The 13,935-nt window shown below is 36.9% G+C and overlaps 1 protein-coding gene across 1 annotated transcript in view; it reads left to right on the top strand.

Annotated features, from left to right (window-relative positions):
* LOC128642250 (uncharacterized) overlaps positions 1-13,935 on the top strand; it is a 79,741-nt gene that overhangs the window by 13,220 nt on the left and 52,586 nt on the right. The window contains exons 2-3 of the mRNA XM_053694953.1: positions 6,491-6,762; positions 12,775-12,984. Of these exons, the coding sequence (XP_053550928.1) occupies positions 6,498-6,762; positions 12,775-12,984 (475 nt within the window). The 5' untranslated portion in view covers positions 6,491-6,497. The remainder of the gene's footprint in view (positions 1-6,490; positions 6,763-12,774; positions 12,985-13,935) is intronic.

Genomic DNA, 13,935 nt, shown 5'->3' with positions numbered 1-13,935 from the left:
TTGTTAGATATGTTTTGGCAATGGGCAATAGTATATATTGTCACAAATTGCCGCTGTGCATCACAGTTCTGAAAGGGGATTTTGGGAAAAGGGTTTGCTATGGCATAACTGCCTGTATTAAATTTATTGTGTTCATGCCACAGCCATTTGGATTTATGACGTGAATTTTGGGATTGGTAAATTCATACACAGCATTTTTAACAGTATTTTCAACTGATAAATCTCAAAGCAATTTTTGATGCATAAACTTTGCAGCATTTTTGGGAACAGGCCTTCTTTGTTGTAGGGGAATATAACTGGGGAAATGTCTGCCAACCAGTCTAAATTGAAAAAACAAATAAACTGGCACAAGGACCTAGTAGACATAGGAAAAAATTAACTGATACTAAATGTCAATCCGGTGCTACCCCCAATAAGATAAGCATTGAACAACAAAAAAGAGAAAACAGTAGGGGTTCAGTAAGCACTCTTTCCTAGATATTAGTGGGTTAAGTTAAAATAACTAACTTTATTATAAATTATTAAAATTCAATGAGGAAAACCCCTCTATGTGAGAAACAGTACCTGAATAACCAACAAATACTAAAATAATTTCATGATATCACCCCCCTGTTTCCTGGCCGATATCAACAGTCGTCGGCATCAGGTGCCAGGGGTGATAAGCATGAGCTGAGTATTAAAATTAACACACAAACGCGCTTCGGCCTAGCTGATGGCCTTTATCAATGTGTATGAGGACAAGCTGAAGCCCGAGTGCCACTCGTTTAAGTACAGTCACTGAGGATCACCATCCTCCAATCATCAGTCAGATGTGTGCAACGCCCACCATACAACCAATCAAAGCTGATCATGTAGTGTTGGCGTAGGCGTGTTATGCATCTCAATTGTAGTTGTTTGAAATGTATCTGTGATGTCACAGTAGGGGAGGTGAGAGAGACTATTCAGATTACACTTTGACAGATGAGCATACATAGCGATCGTGCACATTAGGGCCTATTTATCATAGGTCTTGTGGACCTGATCCGACAGTGCGGATGAGGTCCGCAAGACCTCACTGAATGCGGAGAGCAATACGCTCTCCGATTTAACATTGCACCAGCAGCTCTTGTGAGTTGTCAGTCTGCCAGTCTCTCTTAAATTGCATGGTCTACTTAGACTGAACATAATGACTTAAGAGTATCTGGATGGCATATATTTGACATTATACTGATTAGTATGTTATCATGTAGTATGGTGATGTCTCGGTACTCGTACAACAGTCTTGAGTTCATATATATTGTCAATCCCTGAAGTGGCACACATATGTCAATGTATTAAGGAGTTCATTCTAACAAAAATCATTTAGAACGATAATTAACCAACTGTACTGGGTAGCAAACACAAATGGGTAAAGTCATAATGCTGATATTTTGGACATAATTTTAGCAAACAAAGCACCTACTTGTGTAATAATAATTTTTGTTACATAGAAATGTTTGGTTCTAAATTAGGCATGGATGGCCATTACGTGCAGTCATCCTAACTGAAATGACATTAAATACTTGGTTAAGCATACACAGTAAGCTGCCATTCATTGTTGCCTCAATGAATATGTAAACAGAGGAAACAATTATTACAGCTTATTCCCAAAAGAATCCAAAAAATTAACAAAAAGACAACATTTGACATCAATAATTGTGTATGTAATGAATTACACATAATGGGGCACATGAGTAGACTGATCCAATGCTTGATACTGCATATGGAAAACGTAGTATATGTATAGTCTCACATATGGATACTCCTATGAGATGTACATATTTATCATTACATTATTATATGAATCCATATCTCTCTTAGCTAAAATTTAAATTTTCCTTAAATATTAATCATCATATACCCATTTAGATACATACATTAGTTTGGAAGATCAGTTATATTTACTATTTCTTATTTATAGGTAGACCCAACAATTATTAGCCTCATTCATTCCATATGGCATGACTGTATTAAGTCTAAAGATCCAATTTGTTTCTTTTTTAAGCAATATACGGTCACACCCCCCCTCCTCTGATCCCAGGTTTAACCTTTTCCAAACCCCAACATTTAAATGCTCCAGTTTTGCCGTCATGATGTTGTAAAAAATCTCTTGCCACACTTGTAAGTTTGCCTTTGTCAAGATCTTTACGTGCATTACGGATGTTACTCATATGTTCAGTCATACTTGTACCCAACTTCCTAGTGGTCATGCCCACATAGAAGTGGGCACATAAACATGATATACAGTAAATAACATTGGTGCTTTGGCAATTAATGTGGTGTTTATTTTTTAAATCTGTCAATCGTGACCTGCTTTTTAACCATGTATATGCATATTTTGCAATGCCCACATGGGATGGAACCCCTATATATAGGTGTTTTTTTAGTATTCCTGTTGAAGTGGCTCATAGTGAGGGGATCATTGAGGTTTCTTGCTCTTCTGAATGTGAACGAGGGTCTATCTGGTAATAATGATCGTAATTGATCATCCCCTATCAAGATATGCCAATGTTTCTGAACAATATTAGACAATTGTTGATTCTGGCAATTATAAGTGGAGATGAATTCGAGTGTATCTATTTGAATTGTGCTTTTTTGGTTTTAAGAGATCTGTCCTGTCTTTGGCAAGAGCTTAGTGATATGCTTTAGCCAGTAGCTTTCTGGAATAGCCACATTTCAGGAGACATTTAAGCAGTTTAATAATAGTCTTTGGTTTCCATATTCATTTCTTTGTTTTTCTCAAGAAAATGGGCCACTGATTTAAATCCCCACTGTTGTATACAGCGACTAAACATTACATGTTACCAGCAAAGAGTTCTGCAATATTTGGACATTTTGGATCTTATTAAGTATGTGCATGGTGTCTCTCGTGTGTGAAGGAAGGGCTTCCACTATGTATCTAAGTCTAGCATACAAATACCTACTGCAAGGGAGCCAATCCTAGACACAATTGGTCTTCCTGGCGGACAAGTAATGTCTTTGTGAATTTTGGATAGTAAGTATAAGGTAGTCTCCCTTGAATTTATGACTTTGAGGAATTTTTGTTCTTTTTTTGCAGAACTCTTTGCTGGTAACGTGCAATGTTGAGTCGCTGTATACAAGCATTTAAACAGAGTGGGGGTGTAAAGCAGTGGCCCATTTTCTTGAGAAAAACAAAGAAATGAATGTGGAAACCAAAGACTTTATTATTAAACTGCTTAAATATGACTCTTGAAACGTGGCTATTCCAGAAAGCTACTGGCTAAAGCATATCACTAAGCTCTTATAACCGAAAGAGCACAATTGGGGTTTGGAAAAGGTTAAACCTGGGATCAGAGGAGGGGGTGTGACCGTATATTGCTTCAAAAAGAAACAAATTGGATCTTTAGACTTAATACAGTCATGCCATATGGAATGAATGAGGCTAATAATTATTGGGTCTACCTATAAATAAGAAATTGTAAATATAACTGATCTTCCAAACTAATGTAATCTAAATGGGTATATGATGATTAATATTTATTAAAATGCCAATGTTAGCTAAGAGAGATATGGATCCATATAATAATGTAATGATAAATATGTTGTACATCTCATATGAGTATCCATATGTGAGACTATACATATACTATGTTTTCCATATGCAGTATCAAACATTGGATCAGTCTACTCATGTGCCCCTTTATGTGGAAATCATTACATACACAATTATTGATGTGATATGTTGTCTTTTTGTTCATTTTTGGATTCTTTTGGAAATAAGCTCTAATAATTGTTTCCTCTGTTTACATATTCACTGAGGCAACAACGAATGGCAACTTACTGTGTATGCTTAACAAAGTATTTAATGCCATTTCAGTTAGGATGACTGGACGTAATGGCTATCCATGCGTAATTTAGAACCAAAAATTTCTATATCCAGTTGTCTGGGGAACAAGGCAAAGCAGCAGGCGTTATATTGCAATGTACTGTACATATCCACGGGGAACAGAAAACAGCAGTGAATAGTGTAAACGGAGTGTGTCAGGGCTGGCGAATCTGATAACTGCTTCCATCTCTCAGTATATATCATCGTAATTTAATTACTAAGCCCCCTAACCTAACACCCCCTAAATTAACCCTAATAATAAGTTACACTTAAATAAAACCTAACATTAAATTACAAAAAAATTATTTAAAATTACAAAAAATAAAAGTCTAATATTACAGAAAAAAATACACAAAATTATCAAAAATAAAAAAAATTATACCTAATCCCTATGAAAATAAAAAATCCCCCCCAAAAAAACCCTTATCTAAACTACCAATAGCCCTTAAAAGGGCCTTTTGTAAGGCATTGACCTAAATTAAACAGCTCTTTTACCTCTAAAAAATACTAAGTCCCACTTACAGTATAAACCCCCTACCTACCTAACCCTCCAAAATTTAAAAAATAACACTAAAAGAAAACTAAACTACCCATTGCCCCTAAAGGGGCATTTATATGGGCATTGCCCTTAAAAGGGCATTCAGCTCTTTTACTGCCCTTAAAAGGACAATCAGCTCTTTTTCAAGCCCAAAAATACCCTAATATAAATAAAATTAAAAAAATGCCTAAACCTAAGCCCCAAATAGGTACTTACAGTTCCTGAAGTCCGGCGGAGAATGTCTTCTTCCAGACAGATCCATCATCTTCTATATTCATCCAGAGTGAAGGCAGAGCAGGGGTGTGGCAGTGCGGAGGTGCGGAGCTGTGTTCCCGATGCCTGGATCTTCAATGGCAGAGGTCCTCGGCGGCGTGGAGGCTCCTCTTCATGTGATCATTCGTCGCACACTGAAGATTGATTGCAAGGTTCCCCATATATATTGGGGTACTTTGCATTCCTATTGGCTGAAATTTTAAAAATCAGCTAATAGGATGAGAGCTACTGAAATCTTATTGGTTGATTTGAACAACAAATAGGATTTCAGTAGCTTTAATCCTATTGGCAGTTTTTAAAATTTCATCCAATAGGAATGCAAAGTACCCCAAACTGATTGTGGTACCTTGCATTCAATCTTTAGTCTACGACGGACATCAGATAAAGAGGAGCAGCCGAGGCTTCCACCGCCAAGGACCACAGCCGCTGGGAACCCGGGCATCGGGAACACAGCTCCGCACCTCCGCTCTGTGCCGCCTTCACTCCGAATGAAGATAGAAGATGATGGATCCGTCTGGAAAAAGACCTTCTCCGCTGGACTTCAGGAACAGTTAGTACCTATTTGGGGCTTAGGTTTAGGCTATTTTATTTTCATTTTTGGGGTGTTTTTTTAGATTAGGGTTTTTTGGGGCTTGAAAAAGAGTTGAATGCCGAGCTGAATGCCCATACAAATGCCCCTTCAGAGGCAATGGGTAGTTTAGATTTTTAGTGGGTTTTTTTTGGGGGGTGGGGGGTGGGGGGGTTTATGGGGGACTTAGTATTTTTTAGAGGTAAAAGAGCCGTTTAACTTAGGGCAATGCCCTACTAAAGGCCCTTTTAAGGGCTATTGGTAGTTTAGTATTAGATTAGGGGATGATTTCATTTTGGGGGGTAATTTTTATTTTTTATTGGGGTATTAGTTTAGGTTTACATTTTTTATTTTGGGAAGCTTTGTTTATTTTTTTCCTGTAATTTAACTTTTTTTTTTTTTTTTAACTTTAGCTTTTTTTATAACTTTAGCCTCTGGGCAGACTTATCGCCTAGTTTTAAAATAAAGGTCTTGCAATCACCTCTATTTGGTAATTTAGGTAGGAGAGATTTTTGTCAGATGCAGAGATTTTGTACAAAATATACAAATTAAAAAGTGCCATCTGAATCATATAGACAATAATCTTTTTATACCAGATTTCGGTTTTTCTTGCGGCGAGATAAGGCTTCATCATCTGGTCAGAGAGATCTACTCCATCCATGTATTTGTTGTAGTCTAAAATGCAAACTGTTTTTTGCAGTTGTCTCCTTTCACCTCTGGAAGTAACTGCCTTGGTTCCCTCTGTGTATAGTAGTTAGCATATACACGCCTTTTCTGTCACTAAATTTATTTGCTAGGAGTTCTTCACTCTATAGTGCTGTTCTCTCTCCGGACTTTTGCTTCTTGGTGACTAATTATTGTGGGAAACCTTTACGATATTTTTTAATTGTTCCACAGGCTACAGTGTCAAAGCAAAATAAGATTTTTAAAAGGGGGATATTAGTATAGTAAATAATTATCAACATAAAGATGGTACCTGAGTCCTAACAAGGAAGGAGCTGGGTCCCAGCCAAATGCCTCAGTGTTCCCTTTGGTTTAAATGTTAATAACCACCTACTGTATCTCTTTTTCTGTTTCCCCAGCATTATACCAGGGAATTAGTTTGGCATTTCTAGATGCTGTATACTCTATTTGTAAGTTCTAGTTGGGTCTAATCTATGGACTTTAAACTAAGCCTTGACAGTCATGGTATATTCTCTTTTATGTACAATAAACAGCTGACCTTTTGGGGATTATTTCTCAATAGCTGAATAATGGTGTCACGACACGTGGGGATCTTCTCAAGAGATGGAGAGAGCTGCTACAGTTGGTTGGTCACATACCTCTTGACTTTTCTAGCAGTAGGGGACGTCCATCCTGTTTACATCACCAATAACAACTACCATAGCGTGAGAGAAAATATAGCCCTATGCAACTTTGCCATTTTGTATCACACAAAGAGAAGAGGAAGAGTTAATATCACGGATGTAACAGACTCTCTGTATGAGGATGAACTAAACATGTTATCACGTTTACTAGGTAAGATGATATTTATTACTCCAAAAAATAAAAATGTATATGATTAAAGGGACAGTACACATCTTTTAATGACAATAGTATTTTGCTGCCTTGCAAAACATTAATATATCAGGAAACTCTTTTAAAGCTGGTTGCAGCCCGCCCTGCACTTAAGACTGATGAGAAGGTTGAGCAGTTTAGTATCTCTGGGGGAATCTGGGGATGCCAATGACATCACAAAGCCAGAAGTGCAGAGCTGCTGCAGGAAACAGGGCGCTGAATGGTAGTGGTGTAAAAATAAAACCCCCTCAATTTCAGCTCCTTTGAGTCATAGAAACTCACCATTTGAAGACAATTACGCAGGCTGGGGTTCCTATACACCTATAACAGGTCATCAAAAAGGCCTAGGGACACCAAGACCCCTTGTGCATTTATCTGAGTAGAGACAAGTTGGCTCGTGGGAGCCACTATGTGCACATCAAAGTTCTATAACTATTCACATAGGCCTTTATTTACATGAGGATAAATCATTCTTTTTTTTTACTATAGAATTTAGAGGGGAAAAAACCCCACAAAAACTATTATATGTCATGATATATACATAAATAAATAAATAATCTGATGAAACAAAACAAAATATATTATATGTGAGTTTCTCACTGAAAAAAATGGCCTACAGTAGGGCTTAAACGTGAGAAGCATCTAAAGACTCCAAAACAGCTCAGCACTGGGGGTGAAAATGTCTCAGCAGCTAAAGAATTAAAATACACAGCAAATTTATAGGAAATACACAGAGATAGACAAAGCATAAGAGATTATTTGTGGAGAATGGTGACACAGGGTCACCAATTTATGTACATTTGATAGCACTCAACAACCCTCAAAACAAACTAGAATGAAAGAGATACAATTGGAGAGTATTCAAGGGATTGTAATATTAAAACTTAACATTTATTAAAGGCATTTTATAAAATAATGGATAGACAATACATTTAAAATCACAGGAAATAACATTAGCCTAAAAAAGATAGGACGCAATAATGTCTGCAGTGAATGAAATCCACTTGGTATTTTAATCATACATGGAACTATATATCCATTAAATCAAAAGTATATAATTGGAAAATAAACTTAATCTAGAAAAGACCTAGGATGAATTTATATCCATAGTCATGTAGTGAATATTCTCCATATTATTAGGTATTTATGTGAATTGGGGTCCTGTGATATGATTCAATGTACCAGAGCATACTGTCCTATGGATATTTATTAGTGATTATGGAACATTGTGGTGTTCCATATACTTAAAAGTTACAGAATAAAGTCCTTAAGTAAAATTAAATCATCGAATAATTATACTAATAAATGGTATTTTGCAACTAAAAAGAGTTTTATTTATGTATGCAATTGCCTGCTGTATTAGTTCCTAGATTGAAAATGTGTATTAACTCAAAAGAGGGATCGAGATCAGGTATATGCGGACCTTATATAAATCTGCTGTAAAAATAGATCCTTTTGATATCATTAAACTAAGATTGTAGTTGGATAATTAGTTATCTAGAACTTCAATCTCAAACCAATATCTAGAAAGCAGCGTTATTAATCTTAGATGATTTAGCTAACAGATAATATTTGGCAGCTTAATTTTGTAGCCGTTTGCCTGTTATATTGGTACCAGGATTGTAAATATAAATTATTGGCTCTAAAGAGATTGATATCAAGGCCCCTAGTTATCAAGCCGTCAACCTCAAATACGCTGGAATTCCGCAGCGTATTTGTGGCGAGGCTGATTCGCCTTAGTTATCAAGCCCTAGACACCGTCAAAAGTAGAATTTTGTGACGTAAGCTTCGATCCGCCGGACTCAGTCCGACACAGATCGATGCTTACGTCACTACAAATGTTCCGCACACAAGTGCGGCACAATCTGACTACTTTTGCTAGCTATCAACAAACTAGCAGGTACGCTCAGAACTTTTCCGGCCCAGCGTACCTGGTTTTCAAACCGCCGCCCTGGAGGCGGCGGATCCCATAGGAATCAATGGGAGTCTGACCATAGCGAAAGTTCATGTTCGCTGCTGCCAGACATCCCATTGATTCCTATGGTAGTTTCTACACCTAACACCCTAACATGTACCCCGAGTCTAAACACCCCTAATCTGTCCCCCCCTACACCGCCGCAACTAAATAAAGTGTTTACTCCTAAACCGCCGCTCCCGGAGCCCACCGGAAGCTATAATAAATATGTTAACCCCTAAACCGCCGCTCTCGGTCCCCGCCGCAACTATAATATATGTATTAACCCCTAAACCGCCGCTCCCGAACCCCGCCGCCACCTACATTATACCTATTAACCCCTATCCTAACCCCTATCCTAACGACGAATGACGGTACCTTTAAGTGACGTCATCCAAGATGGCGTCACTCGAATTCCGATTGGCTGATAGGATTCTATCTGCCAATCGGAATTAAGGTAGAAAAATCTGATTGGCTGATTGAATCAGCCAATCAGATTCAAGTTCAATCCGATTGGCTGAACCAATCAGCCAATCGGATTGAACTTGAATCTGATTGGCTGATTGAATCAGCCAATCAGATTTTTCTACCTTAATTCCGATTGGCTGATAGAATCCTATCAGCCAATCAGAATTGAAGGGACGCCATCTTGGATGACGTCCCTTAAAGGAACCTTCATTCGTCGTTAGTCGTCGGGAAGAAGAGGATGGCTCCGCGTCAGCTCGTCTGAAAATGGCTCCGCTCCGGATGGATGAAGATTGAAGACGCCACCTGGATGAAGACTTCTATCGGATGGAAGACCTCTTCAGCGCCGCCTGGATGTTGACTTCATCGATGGAAGACTTCTTCTGCGCCCCTTGGATGATGACTTCTGTCGCTCCGGATCTCCTCTTCGGTTCCATCGGTGGTCGGCTGGCTGAAGACGGCTCAAGGTAGGATGATCTTCAGGGGGGTAGTGTTAGGTTTATTTAAGAGGGGTTTGGGTTAGATTAGGGGTATGTGGGTGGTGGGTTTTAATGTTGGGGGGGTTGTATTTTTATTTTACAGGCAAAAGAGCTGGATTCTTTGGGGCATGCCCCGCAAAAGGCCCTTTTAAGGGCTGGTAAGGTAATAGAGCTGGTAACTTTTTAATGTAGAATAGGGTAGGGATTTTTTTATTTTGGGGGGCTAGTTTATTTAATTTAATTGTAGTTATTTGTAGCTAATTTATTTAATTAATTTAATGATAGTGTAGTGTTAGGTTTAATTGTAACTTAGGTTAGGATTTATTTTACAGGTAATTTTGTATTTCTTTTAGCTAGGTAGTTATTAAATAGTTAATAACTATTTAATAACTATTCTAACTAGCTAAAATAAATACAAAGTTACCTGTAAAATAAATATAAATCCTAAAATAGCTACAATGTAATTATTAATTATATTGTAGCTATCTTAGGGTTTATTTTACAGGTAAGTATTTAGTTTTAAATAGGAATAATTTATTTAAGTATAGTGTAGTGTTAGGTGTAATTGTAACTTAGGTTAGTTTTTATTTTACAGGTAAATTTCTCTTTATTTTAGCTAGGTAGCTATTAAATAGTTAATAACTATTTAATAGCTATGGTACCTATTTAAAATAAATTGAAAGTTGCCTGTAAAATAAAAATAAATCCTAAGATAGCTACAATATAATTATTATTTATATTGTAGCTATATTAGGGTTTATTTTAAAGGTAAGTATTTATTTTTAAATAGGATTAATTTAGTTAATAAGAGAAATATTATTTAGATTTATTGAATTAATATTTAAGTTAGGGGGGTGTTAGGGTTAGTGTTAGACTTAGGTTTAGGGGTTAATAATTTTATTACAGTGGCAGCGGTGTAGGGGGGGCAGGATAGGGGTTAATACATTTATTATAGGTGGGCCGGTGTAGGGGGGGCAGATTAGGGGTTAATAAATTTAATATAGGTTACGGCGGGGTCCAGGAGCGGCGGTTTAAGGGTTAAACTATTTATTTAGTTGCGGCGAGGTCCGGGATCCGCAGGATAGGGTATTAATAACTTTATTATAGGTGGCGGCCGTATAGGGGGGGCAGGATAGGGGTTACTAGGTATAATGTAGGTGGCGGTGGTGTCCGGGAGCGGCGGTTTAGGGGTTAATACATATATAAGAGTTGCGGCGAGGTCTAGGAGTGGCGGTTTAGGGGTTAATAACTTTATTTAGTTGCGGGGGGCTCCGGGGGTGCCGGTATAGGGGGTAGAACAGTGTAGTTTAGTGTGAGTGCTTAGTGACAGCTTATCAATTAAGCTGTCAAAAAGCAGAAGAGCAGCGAGATCGGATGAGTGATAACTCTCACAGTCCGCTGCTCATCGCCCCGTACTTGGTGCGCGGCTTTTTGACAGATTTTTTGATAACTTAGGCAAAATTTTTCAGGTCCGTGGCGGCGATGGTAGGCGAGCTTAGGCGGGCGTATTGGGCCGGCGAAGGCAGGTAAAGTAGATGCGTTGATAACTACCTCCCCAAGTGTCTAAGAAACTTATGTAGTTCTGCTGAGATGTCGCTACTGAGATTCTTGCTAAAGTATATTGGTCAGGAGATTTTTTGCCTAAGTATATCTGTTAGGGTATTATTAAATATTGAAAACGCTGCCACCTAGATATTTGTTTGTGATACAGATAACAACGTTAAACATCTAGTTATAACATAACAATATAAGTTTGTCATCTGTGTAGCAGATGTTACGATATTGCTACAAATATTTAACTATTAACTGCAGCAGAACTACATAAGTTTCTTAGACACTTGATATCAATCTCTTTAGAGCCAATGATTTATATTTACAATCCTGGTACCAATAAAACAGGCAAAGGCTACAAAATTAAGCTGCCAAATATTATCTGTTAGCTAAATCATTTCAAGAATCATTGTTACTATAGCAGCATTAAAAGACACTCAAAGAAATAAATGTAGCCTGATCTTACCTTGAATGATAAGGATTACTTTATAAAATGACTGTTAACACCAATTAGATTTTTGCGAAGATACATTTATCAGGGTATCATCTAAGATTAATAACGCTGCTTTCTAGATATTGGTTTGAGATTCAGATTGAAGTTCTAGATAACTAATTATCCAACTACAATCTTAGTTTAACGATATTAAAAGGATCTATTTTTACAGCAAATTTATATAAGGTCCGCATATACCTGATCTGGATCCCTCTTTTGAGTTAATACACATTTTCAATCTAGGAACTAATAAAGCAGGCAATTGCATACATAAATAAAACTCTTTTTAGTTGCAAAATACCATTTGTTAGTATAATTATATGATTTATTACTTAAGGAATTTATTCTGTAACTTTTAAGTATATGGAACACCACAATGTTCCATAATCACTAATAAATATCCATAGGACAGTATGCTCTGGTACATTGAATCATATCACAGGACCCCAATCCACGTAAATACCTAATAGTATGGAGAATATTCACTACATGACTATGGATATAAATTCATCCTAGGTCTTTTCTAGATTAAGTTTATTTTCCAATTATATACTTTTGATTTAATGGAGATATAGTTCCATGTATGATTAAAATACCAAGTGGATTTCATTCACTGCAGACATTATTGCGTCATATCTTTTTTTGGCTATTGTTATTTCCTGTGATTTTAAATGTATTGTCTATCTATTATTTTATAAAATGCCTTTAATAAATGTTAAGTTTTAATATTGCAATCCCTTGAATACCCGCCAATTGTATCTCTTTCATTCTAGTTTGTTTTGAGGGTTGTTGAGTGCTATAAAAAGTACATAAATTGGTGACCCTGTGTCACCATTCTCCACAAATAGTTGCCAGTACATAGCACCTATTGCACGTTATAGTAAAAAGGTAGAAGTATATTTAATCTCTTCTTACCCTTTGAATTTTTTATTAGATCCCTCTTGATTATTTAGTAGTGCCATTGGGCCCTTGTTCTTCCTGCAAAGCATAAGAGATAACTATAACAATTTTGATGTCTTATTCATACAAAGGAAAAGAGAAGGTGATTGTGGTGATTGATGACCTGGATGACAGCGGTTCTGTAGCGAAGGACACGATTCTGCAGAACCAGCCCAGCATCAAGAGACTGACCAAGGACCTCTTCCTATTCAGTGTGCAGGATAAACAGTATATAAATGTAGATAACCATGGAGTGATGACTGATAAGCTGAATCCTATAAAGCAGCTCATCAAAAGACCAGGTATAAAATGTGTTTTATGTTTGTGCTTTAGATGGAAATATAAATGTTATACTCTGTAACATCACACAGAACTCAATCACATCGATAAGAGACCAAATGCTGAATATAAATGTGTGTGAGATGCTTATGTGAATTTAAATGGATCTTGTTTTTTAAAGGGACATAAAACAAGTTGGGATAGAGACAAAATATAATAATTTGTACTTTAAATACTTTGCCTGCAAATTTATACTGCAGTGCCTCCCCATTAACCCTTTCTTTTAAGTTTTTGAATTGTAAAGCTCTAACTCCCCCCGCCCATTTCCTTTAATGGCTGTATCTATATCTATTGTTGTTTTGGTAGAATGCAAACGTGCATAGGGATTATCTGCTGGAGCATGCATAGAACCTGTGAACTCAGTTGAAATACAATGCCTGTGTCTAAACACTGATAAGGTGGGTGGAGCAGACTGCTCCACACAGCATGGCTTTGTAACTAATTTTACTTATTTTTGAAAATCATTTTTAAAAACTTGCCAGTAATTTAAAAAAAATAATTTTATGCAAACTATTTTACTTAATTTGCCCTTTTAGGATATGCACAGATCATAACCTGTTTTATGGCACTTTAAAGTTTTGTTCTAACTTTTATTGCCACTGTATATATATATATATATATATATAGTCCAGAGCAAAGACAGCACTCACTGGATTTAAGTAAAAAAATAACTTTTATTGAAAAAAGTTAAAAGCATAGTCCCATGACGTTTCGGTGTTCACTGTCATGTTACGGTGTACATGCGTTCAGGATACAGACCCTCAGGGCAGTGGTAGGGATTTGAAGACACCGACCCCTGACCCGGGGAAGAGTATCCTGGACGTGGATAGATGATATTCTGTGATTCATAGTTGCTAGAAGTTATTGTAGAATTCACGGAGAGTGCAACATTTGTATACAATATATTCTGGCTT

Source organism: Bombina bombina, chromosome 11 (genome assembly GCF_027579735.1).
Source record: "Bombina bombina isolate aBomBom1 chromosome 11, aBomBom1.pri, whole genome shotgun sequence".
Classification (NCBI taxonomy): Eukaryota; Metazoa; Chordata; class Amphibia; order Anura; family Bombinatoridae; genus Bombina; species Bombina bombina.
Note: the sequence above shows the minus strand (reverse complement) of the source record. Positions and strands in the feature narration are given on the sequence as shown.